Source organism: Mustela lutreola, chromosome 6 (genome assembly GCF_030435805.1).
Source record: "Mustela lutreola isolate mMusLut2 chromosome 6, mMusLut2.pri, whole genome shotgun sequence".
In the NCBI taxonomy this organism is placed as follows: Eukaryota; Metazoa; Chordata; class Mammalia; order Carnivora; family Mustelidae; genus Mustela; species Mustela lutreola.
In genome coordinates, this window is record NC_081295.1 from 60,513,639 (window position 1) to 60,534,884 (window position 21,246).

The 21,246-nt window shown below is 36.7% G+C and overlaps 1 protein-coding gene across 1 annotated transcript; it reads left to right on the forward strand.

The window, feature by feature from the left end:
• Nucleotides 1-158: 158 nt before the first annotated feature.
• Nucleotides 159-19,899, forward strand: NMBR (neuromedin B receptor). The gene is made up of 3 exons (XM_059177399.1): nt 159-961; nt 16,697-17,045; nt 19,479-19,899. The coding sequence occupies exons 1-3, from the start codon at nt 504-506 to the stop codon at nt 19,878-19,880; spliced, it is 1,209 nt and encodes a 402-aa protein (XP_059033382.1). The 5' UTR covers nt 159-503; the 3' UTR covers nt 19,881-19,899.
• The last annotated feature ends 1,347 nt before the right edge of the window (nt 19,900-21,246 follow it).

The window sequence follows — 21,246 nt, forward strand, 5'->3', positions numbered from 1 at the left end:
AAAGAGAGGACTCAAATCCCTTCCAATTCCACACATTTCAGTAGGAAATGCAGAAACAAGAGCAAAGCTGTGGAAAGAGCAAAGTGCCCGCCGCGGGTCTGCTATTCCCACGGTCTCAGCTGCGGTTCGCTGGGCAGCGGCAGGAGGACTTCCTCCCCTCCCCGCGAACTGTCGGGCAGGTACTTTTATTAATTCCGGAGGGAGAAATCTTTGTTCACAGCAGGATTGTTCTCCGCTAGCTATAAAGGAAAATAAACCACTGAGGATTAGAACAAAGACGCAAATGCTTTGCCTTTTTCTGTTTTTAAATTTAGAGCCTGTACGCGCCGGTGTGCCGCTTCCAGAAGTGAAGCACCTGAGCGTGGACAGACTTCTCACCAAGGCCCGGTCCTCTTTGGGACGTGGCAGTGTGACTTGCTCTCCCCAGGCAGTAAACTTGCCCCTGTGAGAGGGAAATTGATTAAGCCCAAGTGTGTGGTGCACTTGTCAGGGCACCAGGGCGCATGGAAAAACCAGTGGACTCTCCCGGAAAGGAGAACATGCCCCCCAAATCTCTTTGCAACCTCTCCGAGAGCGCAGAGGTGAATCCGGGCGACTTGGTCCCCGGAGTGTCGGAGAGAGACTTCCTGCCATCCTCCGACGGGACCCGCGCCAAGTTCGCGATCCGCTGCGTGATCCCGTGCCTCTACCTGCTCATCATCACGGTGGGCTTGCTGGGCAACATCCTGCTGGTGAAGATCTTTATCACCAACAGCGCCATGAGGAGCGTCCCCAACATCTTCATCTCTAATCTGGCCGCCGGGGACTTGCTGCTGCTGCTCACCTGCGTCCCAGTGGATGCCTCGCGTTACTTCTTTGACGAGTGGATGTTCGGGAAAGTGGGCTGCAAACTGATCCCGGTGATTCAGCTCACCTCCGTGGGGGTTTCCGTGTTCACTCTCACTGCCCTCAGCGCCGACAGGTGAGGGTGCAGGTGGTGGTGGTGTGGCCTGGAAAAGAGGTGGAGAGGGGGAGGAGGGCCCCTTGGCGGGGGGTTAGGGGGTGGGGGGTGGGGTTGGAATGGCTGGGGATGGGCAAGGAGAGAAGGAGAGTGTACCTGGGAATTAGAATAAAAGGAGTTAAAACGGACTGAGCTGTGAAGCTTGAAAAAAATGTATATAACAAAATTATTACTTTTAAGATATTCAACATTGCATTAGTTTGAAAGTAGTTTTAAAAGTGCATATTCTGGTCTTCCTCCTCCCCTGCACACACTTTGGAAAGCTTTATTATCTATTTTGTAGAAATGCTTGGAATAATTGGGCAACAGTGAAACTACCATGTAGAAGCTCTTCTTGTGTGCCCAAATTAATAACCTGATAGGTAAGAATGTCTGACTTAATATTAGGGAAATGTTTGATTTTGAGGTTTTTCAAATATGGGGAAATATCATTTACACTCATTAACTAACTTCTGTTATTTATTTGAAGTCAAACAACTACAATAGTAAGTGCTCTTTAGACAGATGACTACACAGTTTTGTTTTAATATCTCAAGTCAACTGTTTTCCCCCCTCACTCCCAACAGGTAGGTACCAAATTTTAGTGTCTTAAAATGGTGCTGTAAAAATAGATTTTTGATATCAAAACTGCTTTTCACATATTTTAATTGTGGGGAAGTGACCATTATTCTACCTTGCAGATCAGCTAAGTTCAACTGTGTCATTCTCTAGGTGAAGATACTGAGGCCCAGGGAATGTAAATTTCACTGGCAGAACAGAGAGAAGAATCCAGGTCAGCTGACTCGTGGTTCAGTGCCCCTACCTCAGTCTCTCTATGATCATGCTTTCAGGCATTTAAGCAGAAAGGATGTCTGGATGAGAATGGTGATGGAATGTCCAATTAGGCAACTGTACGTGGAACCCTGGTCTAATTCCCTTGTGGATAGGATATGGACTTATGCTATTTAGGCAAACAATTGGATGATTAAGTTGTTTACTCTCCTCTTCTTTAATTTACATCGTGTTATTAATGGAAAATAAGTCCATCTAAATTTCTTGGTATTGGGCGCCTGGGTGGCTCAGTGGGTTAAGCCGCTGCCTTCGGCTCAGGTCATGATCTCAGGGTCCTGGGATCGAGTCCCACATCGGGCTCTCTGCTCAGCGGGGAGCCTGCTTCCCTCTCTCTCTCTCCCTCTCTGCCTGCCTCTCCGTCTACTTGTGATTTCTCTCTGTCAAATAAATAAATAAAATCTTAAAAAAAAAAAAAGCCACAGAAATCTCTTTAAAAAAAAAATAAATTTCTTGGTATTTGCAATAATACCCCTCCATCACTCTGGCATTGAAGAGCTCTTCTTCACTGAGGGAAAGACAATGGTCACTGGGGAGTTGAGAGCTCCTATCTTTTTAAACCAAATATTATTGACTTTTTGGGTTGTGTCATATTCTTTTTAAAATCACATTCCTATAAAAATAGGTGCCTTTGGGTAGATTATGCACCTCATCTTGCTAATAGGACACCATTTCTATTACCTTTTATGAAGTTTCCCTTGACTCCTATAATTAAAATGTGACTTTTTCATTTAGCTGCCCTTCCTTATCGGATCTATTTTAATTAGAAAGTTAAAAAAGTTACTTAATGATTAGAATAAAAGTTAATGAATAGCTATCATTACAATAGTTAAAATTACTATCATTGTGCTTTTATTTCCATAAGTAGCAAGATCCAAGGCTTGAGTACATTTCATGCCATTTTTCTCAACCTATTATCATGGAGACCCGCAGGTAAATTGGCTCTGACTGAGCTGAGAGAACATGCTATTCCTCACGTACTTACTGACTTTTTCAGTTTGTTATGTGTGGCAGTACTCTGCAAATGAAGCACAACAACTTATACTAAGGACAATAGAAAGTGGGTTACCTTTTCTACTTGGTCCAGGTTCTACTTTGCCTTTTAGTGCTTGTTTGGGAAATATAAACTAAGTAACTGAAATCACTAGTGATGAAATGACCCATACATTCCAATATTCAATTAAAGTGGTTTGGAAATGTTTTGCTGGATATTGTCTACATGTGTACTTTTCTTCCAGAACATAGTAATCACATGTTGATAAGTACTTCATCTCCTCATATTTTATTTAAACAAATGTTTTGATTTCCTGTACAATTTGATTATAAATAGAATACTAATCTCCCTTAGCACTGTACTTTCTGTGTGTGAGTTTATTACCCTCACAACATTATGAATTAGGTATTAATATTATTACCATTTTAAACTAAAGAAAACTAAGTCTTGAAATTAAGCAACACTTTCGTGATCTGATAATGAGATGGATCTAGCATTTGAGATCAGTTCAAAGCCCATACTCTTCACATTAAGCCATGTTATTGCTTTGCTTTTTTTTTTTTTTTTTAAAGATTTTATTTACTTATTTGACAGAGATCACAAATAGGCAGAGAAACAGGCAGAGAGAGAGGAGGAAGCAGACTCCCTGCTTGAGCAGAGAACCCTATGCGGGGCTCGATCCCAGGACCCTGAGATCATGACCTGAGCTGAAAGGCAAAGGCTTTAACCCTCTGAGCCATCCAGGCGCGCCTGTTATTGCTTTTCTAATCGTAAGAAATTATTAATGATCTTTCCTACTAATAGTAGGAAAAATTCAGTTTGAAACAAAGCACCCAAGAGTAAAAAAGGAAAAATGATTGCAAAAGCTGATTTATTAGATTCAACAAAGGCAACAGAACATCATAAATGTGATTGTAAAATAAATGTCTCAAAATTAAAGAGTAGTTGTAGCAACAGGAACACTAAACAAAGAAAAAATAGAAAACACATACACACAAAACTCAAAACCCTGTTAGTAGGGTTTTTTTGTTTTTTTTTTTTAAGATTTTATTTATTTATTTGACAGAGAGAGTGAGCACAGGCAGATAGAGTGACAGGCAGAGGCAGAGAGAGAAGCAGGCTCCCTGCTGAGCAAGCAGCCCGATGTGGGACTCGATGTGGGACTCGATGTGGGACTCCATCCCAGGAGGCTGGGATCATGACCTGAGCCGAAGGCAGCCGCCTAACCAACTGAGCCACCCAGGCATCCCCTGTTAGTAGGGTTTTTAAACAAGTTTTAAATTCAGTTGTTTGTTAAACCAAATATCTTGTTTTCATGAGATGGCTTGAATGTCTTGCTTAAGAAAAGAGAGAGAGTTTAGAAGTAGAGATCACAGTGATGTAGAAAAAGGAAGAGGAAGATAATTCTATTTCAGAAAGCATACTGGAATGTGATGTGGACTTCAGTGTTCTAGAGCAGAGACAGACATAAGAAATATAATTCTTATAAATCTACCTTGGGGCCTAAATCACCTTGATCACTAGGGCCAAAGGGTTGTGTGGGTGACACTTTTGGTACTCAAAATTATTATCCTTGGCTTTCCAAACTTTTATGAGAAGTTTCAACTGATTCATCCTTTAGAAAATTCCTTTCTGCTCACTGTAGATGTGCCTCAGAGCTGTATCACAGCCAGAGTGTGTCAAGGAGATAACAGTGTGATCCAGGAGGGTGAGAGTGGTGACTTTTGTTTGGTTTCTACTTTTATCTTGATGAATTTTTTTGTATTTTGGAAATGTACTTGTTTGCTTGCTCATATGGCTGACATTGTAGATCTCTCCTTCACTATCTAATACAGTAGCTTCATTTCCAAGCTTAGAATGTAATTTCTTTGATTCTTGAAGACCTTTTGGCCTCTAAAAGGCCCTAATTAAAGTGAAAATAGCTTTTAAGAATGAGTTCTTTTTCTTTTACAGGAAAAATTTCTCAGATTCCTCGTGCCAAATTGCAAACTTTATAATTTTATGTATTTACAAATGTAAAACTAGACAATTCTTATTCATTTTTTACGTGTTAACTAAAATGCATTTATAAATTAAATATTAAAAATCTATAAAATAATAAAGGTGAGATTAATATTAATTTAATGTATTGGATTATGTTGTTTTTCTAATATTAAATAGCCAATATTGGATTGAAAGCAAAAGTAATTTTGCACCAAATCTGACTAAAGTGTTAAAATATTCATGATTTCAAACTTCTGTTTGCTTGTTGAAATAATCAGATATAATTTCATAACTGAGCTGGTTCTGTTAGGTATGAACCTTGAATCATTAACATTATTTGGATATTTTACCAATGCAAACAGATATTCTCTTCAGTATAATTATTTGTTAAAATAGTGGAACAGATCAAATGTAGGCTCTGGATCTATACTCCCTAGGCTGTAAGAAACATTTTTAGTGGTCTCAATCCAGTGATGGGGCAGGGGAGGGGGCTGGAGGAGGGGGATGAATGCCATAATCTGTTTGCTGGGACCAAAACTCAGATACTCATTAACCAGTTAGCCCGGCCTGCAGATGCTTTCTCCTTTGGTCTGGAGCCCTGGGTAGCATGTGATCCTTCGGTCTGGAGTCCTGGGTAGCATGTGAGAAGGCTTTCTTCTCTGCACTGACATTATATATTTCTTAGTGTATTTCTAAATTCTTCTGGAGAGTTCAGATTCCCTACTTGCCCTGATAACCCATTTTATCAGAGTGAGGGCTTTCTTATTGTCAAGTTGTTCCAAAAGAATTTAAGGGAGCTTAAAAATAAAGATACAAACAACATACAACAGAAATAAAAATGGGAGGAAACCCAGGTAGAGGAAAAATAAAAAGTTGAAGACTATATGGTGACTTATACTACCACAAATTGTGAGTCAAATGTTTGTCTGCAAGCTTTCTGGCTGCCAATGTAAAAAGGACATATTTTTTCCATTACAAGTGCTCAATGTTATTTTTATGTAGTCATAAAACAGGATAAATTATAACCTACATTTAATTTATTGGTTTTTAATTTGAATATGTACTTTTTTGTTAAACAATAGTTGTTATATTTGACTCCAATAAGTCAAATGCTTCTATCTTATATCCTTTTTCTCTTCTCTAAAGAAGAGAAAGACTCTAAATACCACATTGGAGGTACTGGATAATTTTTACATTATTCACACTATTGCCATAATTTATACATGACTTTATAGTTTTTGAAGATTATTTTGAAGCTATTTATCCACCTTGATCTGAAATGTTTGGGACACGCTACAAATAAGAAGGAACGCACCAGGCATGTTAATGCTAGTCCTGCATTTGTTAGGTTCAAATGTTCTAGTTGGAGAAGATGATAAAATAGTGCAAAACACGTGCTCATAATGCAGTTATTTTCTTCATTTGCAAATTAAGAATAATGTCTTCAACTGTAGGACTGAGGGACTATAGCTAGGATCCTATTATTTCCCTACCTGCATTTTGAGCAGAGAAAGACCAAAAGAGGAAAAGGGACACTTGTATTGGTGAGGCAGCTGGGTGATGAGTTCTGTCTGTGGGGGTCTACTCATCCTGCTACTCCATGTTGCAACATCTCAGACAAGTCTTTCAGTTAATAATTTATACTGATTCTGTTTGGCCCACTTCTCAGTGGAAATAAAGAGGCTCTAAGATGTACCTGTCAGTCTTTTGCCTGTAATGTTACGTTTAAATAGGGGCCCATCTGCTCTGGCTGAGCCAAGAGGTCAGACAATGAAGTTCAACAACACTTTCCTTATTATTATTTGTCCCAGACTTGCAGTTCCTGTTTATATATTCCAGGAATGAAAATAACAATATACTTTAGCTCTTCCAGTTGCTGATTCCTCAGGAGGGTTGACCAGACTCCAAGGTCTTTAAAGATTTTTTTTTATTTTCTCATTTTCAAGTTCTTTTTTTTTTTTTTTTAAATATTAAAATGAGTATAGTTGATATACAATGTTATATTAGTTTTAGGTGTATAACATAGTGAGTCAACTTCTTTATTATTCTATGCTCATCACAAGTGTAGCTACCATCAGTCACAATGTAACACTATTATGATAACATTGATTATGTTTCCTATGCCCTTCCTCTTATTCTTATGACATTCACCATGTAATGGAAGCTTGTATCTGCCACCCTCCTTCACCCATTTTCTCATCCCCTCACCTCCCTTCCCTTTGGCAACCATTAGTTCATTTTCTGTATTTGTAGATCTGCTTCTACTTTTTTATTGTTTTATTCATTTGTTTTGCTTTTTGGAATCCACACATGAAAGAAATCATATGGTATTTATCTTTCTCAATCTGACTTATTTCTCATAGCATAATATCTTCTATGTCCATCCATGTTGTCACAAATGGCATGATCTCATCCTTTATTGTGGTTGTATAATATTCCATTCAATAAGTTCTTACTTAAAGTTTTTTAGTTAATCCTGACTTGTTTATTTATTGCATTTCTAGAAAAGTTGATGTTGGTGTGAGGTGTAGACAGATGATTCTCTTCTGGAAAGAGTTGATTCAATATTCAGTACAAGATATATGCTATATTTGTGTATTTACTTTTCATTATTATGTTCTCTTTTGAATCAATATATAGATTTTAGATAACATTTATGTAGCCAGTAGATTATTTTTAGCTCTATGGAGAACTCTACCCATATCCCAAATATACTGACAACTGGTATTTGGAAAGTTCATTTATTTATTTTCTATACAAAATGATACATATCTTCATTACATTTCCTTTTTTTATTGTTGTTTTTGTTCCTGTATTATTATTTGTTTTTGTATGATCAATGTTATTTTCAGTTTTAATCCAGGCTCCAAAGTGATGAACCAGCTTAATACTGCTAGGTTCAAACTTAATGAGCTGTCTCTTAACTTATTGTTGTTTTTTTTTTTTTAAAGATTTTTATTTTTATTTTTATTTATTTGACAGAGAGATCACAGTAGATAGAGAGACAGGCAGAGAGAGAGAGAGGGAAGCAGGCTCCCCGCTGAGCAGAGAGCCCGATGCGGGACTCGATCCCAGGACCCTGAGATCATGACCTGAGCCAAAGGCAGCAGCTTAATCCACTGAGCCACCCAGGTGCCCCTTAACTTATTGTTTTAATTAATGATACAGAATACTCATTGTTATTAGGTTCATGGTCTATCTTTGTGAATGCCAAAAAGGTTCTGGGCAGTATTTTCTATTTCCAGTTACTCATGGATCTTCAATGGGAACAAAAATAAATGCTAACCATTTATTTATCCCTAGCCTTTCCCTTGATTTATCTATTTGCCATTAGGTTTTGATTTTTGTCTTCTGCAGATTTTCATTAAGAATATTTTTTCAACTTTCAGTGTAGACCTTCTTTACTTTTATTGTTTGTGGAAATTTGGGGGGAATATTTCGAAAATGAAAATTTTTAATAATTGTGATTTACTTTAAATTAATTTTTGGAAGGCTGCATAGTATTCCATTGTGTATATATACCACATCTTCTTGATCCATTCATCTGTTGATGGACATCTAGGTTCTTTCCACAGTTTGGCTATTGTGGACATTGCTGCTATAAACATTCGGGTGCACGTGCCCCTTTGGATCACTACGTTTGTATCTTTAGGGTAAATACCCAATAGTGCAATTGCTGGATCATAGGGCAGTTCTATTTTCAACATTTTGAGGAACCTCCATGCTGTTTTCCAGAGTGGCTGCACCAGCTTGCATTCCCACCAACAGTGTAGGAGGGTTCCCCTTTCTCCGCATCCTCGCCAGCATCTGTCATTTCCTGACTTGTTGATTTTAGCCATTCTGACTGGTATGAGGTGATATCTCATTGTGGTTTTGATTTGTATTTCCCTGATGCCGAGTGATATGGAGGACTTTTTCATGTGTCTGTTGGCCATCTGGATGTTTTCTTTGCAGAAATGTCTGTTCATGTCCTCTGCCCATTTCTTGATTGGATTATTAGTTCTTTGGGTGTTGAGTTTGCTAAGTTCTTTATAGATTCTGGACACTAGTCCTTTATCTGATATGTCGTTTGCAAATATCTTCTCCCATTCTGTCAGTTGTCTTTTGATTTTGTTAACTGTTTCCTTTGCTGTGCAAAAGCTTTTGATCTTGATGAAATCCCAATAGTTCATTTTTGCCCTTGCTTCCCTTGCCACGATGGAATACTATGCAGCCATCAAAAGAAATGAAATCTTGCCATTTGCGACAACATGGATGGAACTAGAGCGTATCATGCTTAGCGAAATAAGTCAAGCAGAAAAAGACAACTATCATATGATCTCCCTGATATGAGGAAGTGGTGATGCAACATGGGGGCTTAAGTGGGTAGGAGAAGAATCAATGAAGCAAGATGGGATTGGGAGGGAGACAAACCATAAGTGACTCTTAATCTCACAAAACAAACTGAGGGTTGCCTGGGGGGAGGGGGTTTGGGAGAAGGGGGTGGGATTATGGACATTGGGGAGGGTATGTGCTTTGGTGAGTGCTGTGAAGTGTGTGAACCTGGTGATTCACAGACCTGTACCCCTGGGGATAAAAATATATGTTTATAAAAAATAAAAAATTAAAAAAAATTAATTTTTGGAAGAGAATCACATTTTAAGGGACAACCAAGCATTAAACATCTCACGAGAAACCAGTTTTAGATTATTAGACCATGACCTAGAGATGACTGTAAGTATTTACATTGCAGTTTTTAGAAATGACTCAAGAAATATGAAATGGGGGCACCTGTGTGGCTCAGATAATTGTCTGCCTTCAGCTCAGGTCATGATCTCAAGGTCCCGGGATCAAGCCCCATGTCATTTGGATCCCTGCTCAGTAGAGAGCCTCCTGCTCCGTCTTCCTCTGCCAGCTGCCCTGTCTGCCTGTGCTCTCTTTCTCTGTCAAATAAATAAATAAATAAATAAAATCTTTAAAAAGATATGAAATGTTACTTGCTAGTACTATTTAGGCTTAGTTTCTCCCATAAAAAATGATCATTAAATTGAGAAAACGTGCTTACAGACATGTCATCTTTCCACTTAAAAATACCACTGACTTTCAAAGAACAAGGCAGTCAAATGTCTAAAAATTAGTAGCATAGACAAAGCATTTAGTTTTTCAGTTGTATCTGCAATGTGCAATAAACTGAAAAAAATATATAGACTCTGAAGTCACAAGATAGTCTTGTGTGAATCCTGAGTCATCTGTCTACTGGCTATCATTTCAACCTCATTTGATCCCTTAATCTCAATGATCTTTTCTGTTAAATGGGTACTTAAATTAATTTTACTGCACAGGATTATTTTGTGAAATGACATAATTAATATGAAAGCATTTTTAAATAGTATGTAGCTGTATAACTACTTATACTATGTCAACTATGTGTCAGGATGACAAATAACTCATTCATTCAAACCAATGTGTATTCACATATGCAGTTAATTATTAGATAATAGGCACTGAAGTGGAGAACAAAATGGGCCTATTGAAAAATTAATGGAAATGAGCTCTCTACCTTCTATAGGCCTTCTCCAATTTCTTTAATCATAGACTGGCTAGCTCCAACCTGTTGCCTTCACTAACATGATTTGTCATTGTCATTCTTCTTCTGACACTTTCATATGTCATTTAAATTATACACTTAAAAAAAAAGATTTTATTTATTTATTTGACCCATAGAAAGAGGTCACAAGTAGGCAGAAAGTCAGGCAGAGGGAGAGGGGGAAGCAGGCTCCCCGCTGAGCAGAGAGCCCGATATGGGGCTCGATTCCAGGACTCTGAGATCATGACCTGAGCCGAAGGCGGAGGCTTAACCCACTGAGCCTCACAGGTGCCCCTTAAATCATACACTTTAATGGGTTAAAAACAAAATAATTGGTGGGGGGAAGCATAAAGAACAATGGAATTGCTGAGCCTCTATAATTGAATCTGGTATCTCTCTTCCTTTCCAAAGTCACAGCCCACTTCCATTACATTATTTTTAAAAAGATTATTGTTTTAGATATTCTGTTCTATGATCTTGAATAGATAATTTTAAACAATAAATTTGTTAATTTTATTCACAATAAGCTTTACTGCTACAAGCTATAAATATGTTTAAAACGTGTGGACTGGGTGGGTGTCATATGCAACGAATGAATCACTGAACATTATATCAAAAACTAATGATATACTATATGTTGGCTAATGGAATTTAAATTAAAAAAATAATGAAACATGATGTGAGGCATTTGAATGGTTTGGTTGGGTAAGTGGTTGACTCTTGATTTTGGCTGAGGTCATGATCTCAGGGTTCTTGGGTGGAGCCCTGTGGTTAGGCTCCATGCTCAGCAGGGAGTCTGCTTGAGTATTCCCTCTTCCTCTCCCTCTGCCCTTCCCCTGCTTACATGTGCATGCTCTCTCTTTCTCTCTCAAACAAACAAATAGATCTTAAAAAAAAAAAAAAAAAGAATGAAAGAAAGAAAGAAGGCAAGCATGATGTGACATATTGTAAAGGGCATGCCTCTAATTCTTAACACTGAACTTTCACTGGATTCCCAATACTCTCCACTGATGAATGCGTGTCTTTTGCATCAGGCAAGTTCATGGGGATCATGTGGAAAATGCTCATGGCCACAATCAATCTTTTTATTTTTTTTTTAATTAAAGATTTTATTTATTTATTTGACAGAGAGAGATCACAAGTAGGCAGAGAGGCAGGCAGAGAGAGTGAGAGGGAAGCAGGCTCCCTGCTGAGCAGAGAGCCCGATGCGGGACTCAATCCCAGGACCCTGAGATCATGACCTGAGCCGAAGGCAGCGGCTTAACCCACTGAGCCACCCAGGTGCCCTCACAGTCAATCTTCTTAAAAGGTGGTTTCTTAAAACTGATTTATATTTAGAATCATTTGAAAATCTTAGTAAAATGCAGAAACTCACATTTTTACATCCTAGAGACTCTGTGCCAGTAAGTCTGGGGAGAAACCCAATACTGTTTTCAGCTCTAGGTGATTCTGAATAAATTGATCTAGCTTGGGCATCACTGGACTAGACTACATATCCATCTCTAATATCTATTCTCCCCTTAATGTGATAACCAAAGACCACCCCACTCTACCAAAACTACTTTAAAAAAGTGATATCCTTGCTGCTCAGACCACATTTCCTTATTAGTTCAACAAATGTTCACTGAGAAATTACTATGGGTCAGGCATTGTGTTTTGCACTTTAGATACAACAGTAAGCAAAAGGAGGTTTCTGTTTTTATTTTTAGAGGTATTTGACACGAAGGGTCTTTATTTTTTGAAATTTTCTTTCTCTTGCTTCCACAGTATCTTTCTTTCCATTGTCAGATTGTTCACATTTAAACTCTTTTCTGGCCTCTAATGAAAGAAGGATAAGGAAAAAAAAAGAAACTGGATAATGCAACTAGTAGGTTTACAGAAATGTGTAGATGGAGACATTGAGATATTGAGATGACTATTTTTTGTTACATATGTTGTAATATGATTATATTCCATTACCCTTTACATTAAATTTAGACTATACACAGATATGATAAGTGTAAGATTCAAAACAAAAATTAATGAAGAAACCTATCTGTTTATTAATATTTAATACATGAGGGGCACCGGGGTAGCTCAGATGGTTAAACATCCGTCTTTGGCTCAGGTCATGGGATAGAGCTCCACATCGGGCACCCAGCTCAGCGCAGAGTCTGCTTCTTCTTCTTCTTCTGCCTCTTCTTCTTTGCTTTCTATCTCTCTCTGTCTCTGTCTCTCTCTCTCAAATGAACAAATAAAATGTTAAAAAAATATTTAATACATGAATGGTAATTATGTTTTCTTTAATCCCTTTTGATTGATATTTTCTAGTTTTCCATTAAAGATACCTTTCTGAGACTATCTGAAAGCAAAAAAATTGTTTTTCACACATGTGTTATGCTACTAAATTTAATGATATAGTTTGCATACTGAGGGACTGTTTCATTCCTACATTTTTATAAATATTTAAAGGAAGGATGATTAAACATGTCCTTACTAATTTGTGCTGTATTGCTTGACTTTTTATCCTTTCAAAGATGTATGTACATAAAACATTGATGTAAAACTTACTCTCTGACAATTATGTGATATTTAAATACTAATAATAACACTTCAGTAATCTGTTGTAAACTGTGATTTCTGGCTTTAGAGAACTGACAGTACTCCCCCTTTCCATTGCACATATGTCATTTAGGGAAAGATCCAAAGTCTATTTCCCTTCCTTGCAGGACATGACCAGTAATCGACCCTGTTGGAAAGGCATTTTCTACCCATGTCTTATATTCCCACAAGGTTTCTTACTTCTAAATCAAGAATTCTAGATCTGTTGCTGGTTCTACTATGGCAATATTGTCAGAATGAAAGAGTTATAACTTTCATTCCTCTTCACAGTTTCCCTAACATGCTTTATGTTTATGTGGTTAGATGTGCGGTGGGAATAAAGGTAGGGGAGTGATGTTTGTTTTCCTCCCACTCCTCATTTTTTTTTTAATTTTACTTATTTATTTCAGAGAGAGAGAGAGAGATAGGGGCAGAGGCAGAGGGAAAGCGAGAAGCAGACTTCCCACTGAGCAGGGAGCCTGATGCTGGGCTCTATCGTAGGACCCTGACATCATGACCTGAGGCAAAGGCAGATGCTTAACCGACTGAGCCACCCAAGCACTCCTGACTTTCCTCTTTTTTAAATCTACAAAGGAAAGTTCGAAATATTCTTTGAGTTTTCTGATAATCTAACAAGGAAAGCTAGTTAATTGATCAATTTTTAGTAATCATCACCACTCCCCAAAACTTCTCTGGTCTTTTCTCATCTCCTCCATGTATAAAAGAATTTACCGTCAGGTTTTTGTACTTTGATCTTAAATATTAATTGGAATGTAGTAGATATCTAACTTTTTAGGAGAAATTCTAGCATAAAGAAACCAAACAAATAAAAGTCTTTGAATGTATTAGTTAGTTAGTTTGTTTGTTTTGGTTTACTATCTATTTTAATTATATTTCCATGAATTTCAAGAACAGCTTGCAATTAATATAAAAAAAGCAGTGCCTGGGTGGCTCAGTGGTTTGGGCCTCTGCCTTTGGCTCAGGATCCTGGGATGGAGCCCTGGGTAGGGCTCTCTGCTCAGCAGGGAGTGAGCCTGCTCCTCCCCACCCCCACCTGCCTCTCTGACTGCTTGTGATCTCTGCCTGTCAATAATAATAAATAAATAAACAAAATCTTAAATAAAAATTAAAAAAAAAAAAAAGCAAGGAGGGACAACTGAGCATACAAAAAGAAAAAAATGGATTCACAATGAAAATACAGTTACTGGACTCTGTGAAGGGAACAGTACTCCCCTTTCCATTATATGTATATCATTTAGGGAAAGATCCAGAGTGTATTTCCCTTCCTTGCACGATATATGACCAGTAATTGACCCTGTTGGAAAGGCCTTCTGTACCTAGGTCTTATACTCCCACTAGGTTTCTTACTTCTAAATAGTTTTGGATTTTACTATGACAAAAATTTTTTTTTTGCTTGAAACTTTGGAGAAGTTGTGTTGTTATTATTAGCTATTATTGAAATTATATGAGAAAGAGACATGAAAAATTTTTTTTCTGAAATAGTTCCATAGACATATAATAAGAATTTATATTCATAAGGATAGTATACTGTGCAAAAGAGTGATTTGAAAACTAGGAATAACTTCTAGAAATTAAAAATATGATAGCAGAAATTTAAGAAGTCAGAAGAAAGAATGAAAGCTAAAGCTAATAAAGTATCTTAGAAAGTAAAACCAAAAAGAAGGTGGAGATGAGCTGATTAAAATAAAAGACTAAGAGAGATTCAAGCACTGGGACTCCAATTATCCAATAAGGTAGTGGAAGAACTTTTTTTTAAAAAAGTAAATTCAGGAACATGGAAAATTATACAAATATAACTGATCAAGTAGCAACTATAGGTAAGTCAGAGACATGTTTAAGAAAGAAAACATAATATATTACTTAATCTTGCAGTGTGAGATACTTCTCTAGTAATAATAAGAGTATAGTGACTACTTTATAAACATTTAATATAGCATACTAAATCAGGCAGTTGACAATGTGAGGAATAAAGGTGAAATAAGAGAGAAAAATCTTCAAATTCCATAACAGGATGTTGAAAGCAAATGTCTATAATATTTATTTCAAGAGACAGTGGCAGAAGGACATTTCTTAGACATATGAAGGTAATGATGTGAAATTGGTTCAACCCAGGAGCAGGACCTGAAATGAAATCAGGAGCTACTATTTTTCTTTATAGGCTTGTAGTGCTTTCTGATTAAAAACAAAAACAAAAACAGAACAAAATAAAAACCTCTTTGAATAGATTAATCTAAAAAAAAAAAAACCAGAAAAAAACCCCAGCTCATTCCAGTTACTGATTGTAATTCTTCTTTTAGTTGCTTAAGAACATCCAGTTAAGCCGAATGGGGAGGGAACACATGCCTACTGTCTTCTGCCATGTGCAAAGTCTGGGTAAAATAAATGCATTACGTATGCTACTTTATTTAATTTGCTGTCAAGGCCCTTTGCTGTTGTTCTACTTTAAAATTTATATGTTTCTTGTTATACATGGGAAGACTCTAGATAAAAATATGGATCTTCTCATATTGAGGGCCTGGGAATAACATTTGATACAAATTAGGAAGGAGAAAGAGAGGCTCCCTTTAGGCTGGGAGCTGTTCCTCTTCTGCAGGCAATGGGAAACAGCTTCAGAGGACCTCAGAAGATCTTACCTGCTTATCATGGTTCTTGAAATATTCTGAATTTTTTAGAACACCAGACTAAATCAAATATAAATAAGGAGAACGTACAGAGTCATGGAATGGTTAATATCTGCTAATTGGCAGTCACGGTAATAGACGCTCTCTCCTTTTTTTATAAAAAAAAAACATTGAGAGAAATGTTTTTATCTCCACCTTATAGATAAAGAAGATCTTAAGTGATTTTCCAAAGGATATCAGAGATAAGACAATGGCTCAGATTTGTTTGACTAAAATCACTTTTTACCATATCATGTTACCTTCTAGGTTTACTGGAGCTGAAATATTTTCAGAAAAAAATATAATTTGATGTCCACACATGATTTTGGTTTGTTTGTATTATTATTACCCTAAAGTGTGTGACTGAGTTCGCTGTTTGGATTGTTTAAGCCCTGTGTCCTGGAGTGTGGTTCCTTTTACCATTATGATGCTTTTAAATAGGAAGAGAGGATTTCATGAGGTCTCCACATAAAATAAATTTGAGCTGCAAAGAGACAGACTGTTATTTCAGCTTCAGTTCTTACAGTTCTTATGATTGAATTATGGCAGATCCCTGTTTAGATTAGTCTGTAAGATTTACTGATGTCCTCAGGAAAAATTGGGAGACTCAGGCTCAAAAGCTGAAGGAGAGTATCGAGATAGAACTTAGTAACATTATTTTGTAGTCATTTTGTAATTTAGGTTTGTTGTATATTATAGCCATTTTGGTAATGATAACTTTTTTTAATGTAATAATTTAAATACAAATATTCAATAAATTATTGATTTAGAATAAGACTTGTGAAAGAGGTAAGCAAATTAATGCAATTTGGGGAATGATTGTTTAAAATCTTTCCCTTTCTCTTTCCTGTCTTCTGTGCTAATAAGCAGTGGAATGATTTGCAGACAAACAGCGGAGATACGAAGTCTTCCATATACTACAAAACAGCTAGCGAGTAATGGAATATTAGCAAGTAGCATCTCCTCCCTCCTCTCCCCACCTACCTCCTTTCCTTCCTCTCTCTTTCTCCTTCTCTTTACATTTTTCTTCTAAGAGAGTGATGTGAGGCGTGTTTTCTTTCCAGGTACAGAGCCATTGTCAACCCCATGGACATCCAGACATCCGGGGCGGTGCTGTGGACCTGCGTGAAGGCAGCGGGGATCTGGGTGATCTCCCTGCTGCTGGCGCTTCCAGAAGCCGTGTTTTCAGAAGTGACGCGCATTGATAGCTTGGAAAATGGCAACTTCACCGCGTGTATACCTTACCCTCAGACGGATGAATTACACCCAAAGATTCATTCAGTGCTCATCTTCTTGGTCTATTTTCTCATTCCACTGGCTATTATTAGCGTTTATTATTATCATATTGCAAAGACCTTAATTAAAAGTGCACATAATCTTCCTGGAGAATACAATGAACATACTAAAAAACAGGTAAGCTTGGTAGGGGTGTGTGTGTGTGTTCCCGGTGTGTGTGTTCCGGGTGTGTGGGTCAGATGCCTTAGCTGCTATTTTCTGTTCTGTTTCATGGGTTCTCAGTACTGTGAAAGATTAGAAAAGGGTCACAGTGCACTGCATTTGCATTAGCCTGGACTAGAAGGGATGGTGTGCCCGGAGGAGGAGGGGAGGCACCTCAGATATGTGGCCATGTTACAGCTCTGTAGAGGTCCAGTGAAGTCCAGCTTATCTGCCATCTGGGCCTGGAGCTGTTAAAACTTAATGTCTTTGAAGGCTTTTCCTTACCTGTAAATGTTAATGCATAAAAACAACATAAACCAGAAAATTAAAATTTCAAGTATAAATTTATTTAATTATTGTCTCTCCTCCCATTAGCCCATTAAGGATGACAGAAAATCTGGGAGAAGGATTCATCAGGAAAGGACTGTAGGACACGGTCTGGGAACTGGGGTTGCTGTTTGGGTAGGATGCCAGAATAGGGCTGTGGGAACAGAAGGCAGAGAACAAGGGTGAGAGTGATCCAGAGGTGGCTGGCGCTGAAGTCATATTTTCTTTAACTCAACTTTATAGCTTGTCCTATAAAAATCATATGCTAATTTAAAAATTCCAGATGTACCTTACGCAGTCTTTCTTCCTTAAGGAATATAAAGAGAAGCTAACTTAAGGTAAAACAAATTGTGTTAATCCACAGATAGCTGGAAATACGGTCTAGTGGGACAGAGTTTCAAATGATGCTTTTATGGACTCTCAGAGAGGAAATTCTTCCAAAGGATTTTGTAGGTACAGGGAGGTTTAGTTAGGTCTTCACCAATTTTAAGGCAGATCATTAAAATTTGCTAGGTTGTAAATGGAGCCATGGACTGGGGTGGTGCATGCTTCAACAACAGCAGAATCTCGAGAGAGTTCTTGCATGGAAGGTGACCTCTATTTATTGATGACCATCAACGTCAGAGATCCAACTTCTTTAAAAGCCAAAAAATCAACCATCACTAAAGTAATTATAGATAAGTTAATAGGTTTATTATCTAAATATCTAGCATCATTGAAACAAAAAAAATTTCAGGTCATGGGCTCAATGCACTTTTTCCTTTGCCCTCTGATCCAATTTGTTTATCAATTGGAGTATTTGAGTTTTTGCTTTGGTTTCTAAAATTGAGTTCCTCTTACCCTCCCACCTCCACTTTTGTTTTTTAAAATGTCCTTAGTTCTGCCTTATTTTTGTGAATTTCTCTATTAGGACTTCTAAACTCTGGCTGGGTAGCTAGGCTTGTTATCAGCTATGAAGTAATCTCAATGCCAATAGCCTACCTGTGCATTTGAGTCTCTAAGTACATGCTGTCCTAAGATTGTTCCACCCATATTCCACTTGCTAGGGTGGACACTGCTTCATAACCTAAATTTCACAGTTGAGTTTCTTAATATTCCCAGGTTGCTTAACTCATACCACTAGGATACATCTGGGGTTCCACATTTCTTTCCTCCTCTTTACTGCATCTTTATTTGCTTTCCCGGTTCACACTCACTACGGTTTTCTTTGGCATATTCTAATTCACTATCAATAGTTTTAGCTCAGGAAATATCATTTTGCCTACTATCAATACCCTTTGATAAATTAAGTTTTCACATTCATGTTGCCTCATTTAAATATTTAAGGAAGCAAGACAAATATGAGCTAAACCTTGAACTCTAGATGTTAGAAAATGATTTTTAGATTAAAAAGATTTATTTCCAATACTTGAATTTTGTCTGTCACATTCCTGAAGGCTTTCTTATAAAACAGTAAATGCAGTATCTGAAGTTTAAGAAAAGAAAGAAAATATCTTTTTATTTTTAAAGGTAATCTAACATAGTCATACTTATAGGATTGATCGTTATGTCAGAAGGTTTTGATTTATGTAAGTGAGAAGTTTAAATCTCAAGGTTAGGTTTTTTTTTTTTTTTTTTTTTTTTTTTTTTTGTGGAATAGGGATTTAAAAAGTCATGCTGTATTTCAATTACCCTGATTAAAACAAATCTAATTTTAAGTATATTTTGTGGTTCATTAATTTAATGGATTTAACACAAACTCATGATTTATATTAAAGTGAACACAGAAGACTAAGCAAGAGGAAAGTAGTTAAGAATTAGAATTTTTATGCGTCACATTTTAACATGAGGACATAGCTATTTATTAATAGTTTATCATCTAGTCTTGTAGAGGCTGTCAAATATTTTTAGATGAAAGGGTATAGTGACCAAAATAGGCTTTGTCAAACTGTTGAAATCATCACTTTATTGAGGAAAATAATTTTTGTGTTTTTAGATGCATTTGCATGCCATGGTAAATTTTACTTTTTGCACCATGATATTTTGCGTGTGGGTGGTTCCATTTTCATTTTAACCAGTGGAACTGTTTCCTTGTATTTGCAGATGGAGACACGGAAGCGCCTGGCTAAAATTGTGCTAGTCTTCGTGGGCTGCTTTGTCTTCTGTTGGTGTCCAAATCACATTCTCTACATGTATAGGTCTTTCAATTATAATGAGATTGACCCATCTCTAGGCCACATGATTGTCACCTTAGTTGCCCGTGTTCTGAGCTTTTGCAATTCTTGTGTCAATCCATTTGCTCTTTATCTACTCAGTGAAAGCTTCAGGAGGCATTTCAACAGCCAGCTCTGCTGTGGGAGGAAGTCCTATCAAGAGGGATCAACCAGCTACCTTCCCAGCTCTTCTGCAGTGCGTATGACATCTCTGAAAAGCAATGCTAAAAACATGATGACCAATTCAGTTTTACTAAATGGACACAGCATGAAGCAGGAAATGGCATTGTGATTTGAGCTATTCAATTCACTATGTGAACTGAACTTACTCACCTTTCTATCTCCACTGAGCAGAGCAGAAAGAAACAACTTCCTCATTCTTACTATTGCTCAGCTAATTCATGAGGTGATTTCATGATTGACTCAGAAAAGGCAAGACAAACACAGCTAGCATTCTTTTCTGAACAGGACTTTAAATTACATTGAAAAATATATACATCTCACATTAAAAGTCATCAAGATGCAGTTCTACATGTGTATAAATTAGTATTGCTTCAGAATTTAAGCTGTTGTTAGAGCCAACTCTAATGTATTTATCTTAAATTTGTTTTATCTTGAAGCATGAAATGAATTCCTATATTGACTTGATGATTCAGTGAGGGTAATAGTCAAACTCCTATTATTTGAAATACAATATTATATTATAAACAAATTTCTTGGTGAATTTTATTCATAAGCAGTGCATGTATTTATCTCCTTTGTTTAAATAAAATAGAAAATTCAAAAGGTAGAGCTTAATCACAAGTCCATTATACTTATTTATTATGATTCTTTGTGTGATTAATCATAATTTATAGAGATAGCTTATGTCTGTAACTTTTAGGTGATTAAAGATATGAGGACATTTGATTATGAATAGTAAAATAGATATCATATGCATATGGTTGATTTTACATTATGAGTGTGAAATAGTTATCATATGTTCTAAAACTGTATCTTAGAAAATGGCATGGTCATTTTTGTATACATTGCTAAGTCCCTCAATATGTAGAAGTTTCTATATGAATACAATAAGATTAGTGCAATTCTGGGGAGTTCAATTTGACAAGTGTATGAAATCTCATTTAAGCACATTTACTCTGCATAGTACCAGTTTTTTCTGAATAAATATTTTAGATATTTCACCAAAATGCAAACATGGTCTTGATTAAATTCTAAAAGCCACCCCTTCTTAGATTTGTATCTATAAGTCTAACATTTGAATTAATGTATTTTGTACCATTTCTCTTTTTGAATTTGGTAAATAGAAAACTCTGTTAATATATTAAGCTCTTTCCTAAACACCCCTAAGCCATACTATTTAAGATATGAAATATTCAATTGTAAGCAGCAATGGGAAAAATAAACACCAGCAAATTGTCTATGGTGGTCGATAATAATAATGGTAATGAACATTAATCAAGGGTTTTTCCTGTTCTAGGCATAATCCTAAAGCTTTATCATTTTTATTTATCTAATTTAATATTCAGTATAAACCCGAACATACAAAAGAGAAAGATCAAATTTTTGCAAATTTTGAACAATTATATCCAATCACATATTGTCAGGGCACTAAACTTAGACTTTATTCACTTCATGATAAATTCATCTCTGAAATA

Coding starts and splice junctions, on each gene's coding strand:
- NMBR (XM_059177399.1), top strand. CDS start 504: ATGGAAAAACCAGTGGACTCTCCCGGAAAGGAGAACATGCCCCCCAAA. Junction 962..16,696: donor ACTGCCCTCAGCGCCGACAG/GTGAGGGTGCAG, acceptor TTTTCTTTCCAG/GTACAGAGCCATTGTCAACC. Junction 17,046..19,478: donor ATGAACATACTAAAAAACAG/GTAAGCTTGGTA, acceptor TTGTATTTGCAG/ATGGAGACACGGAAGCGCCT.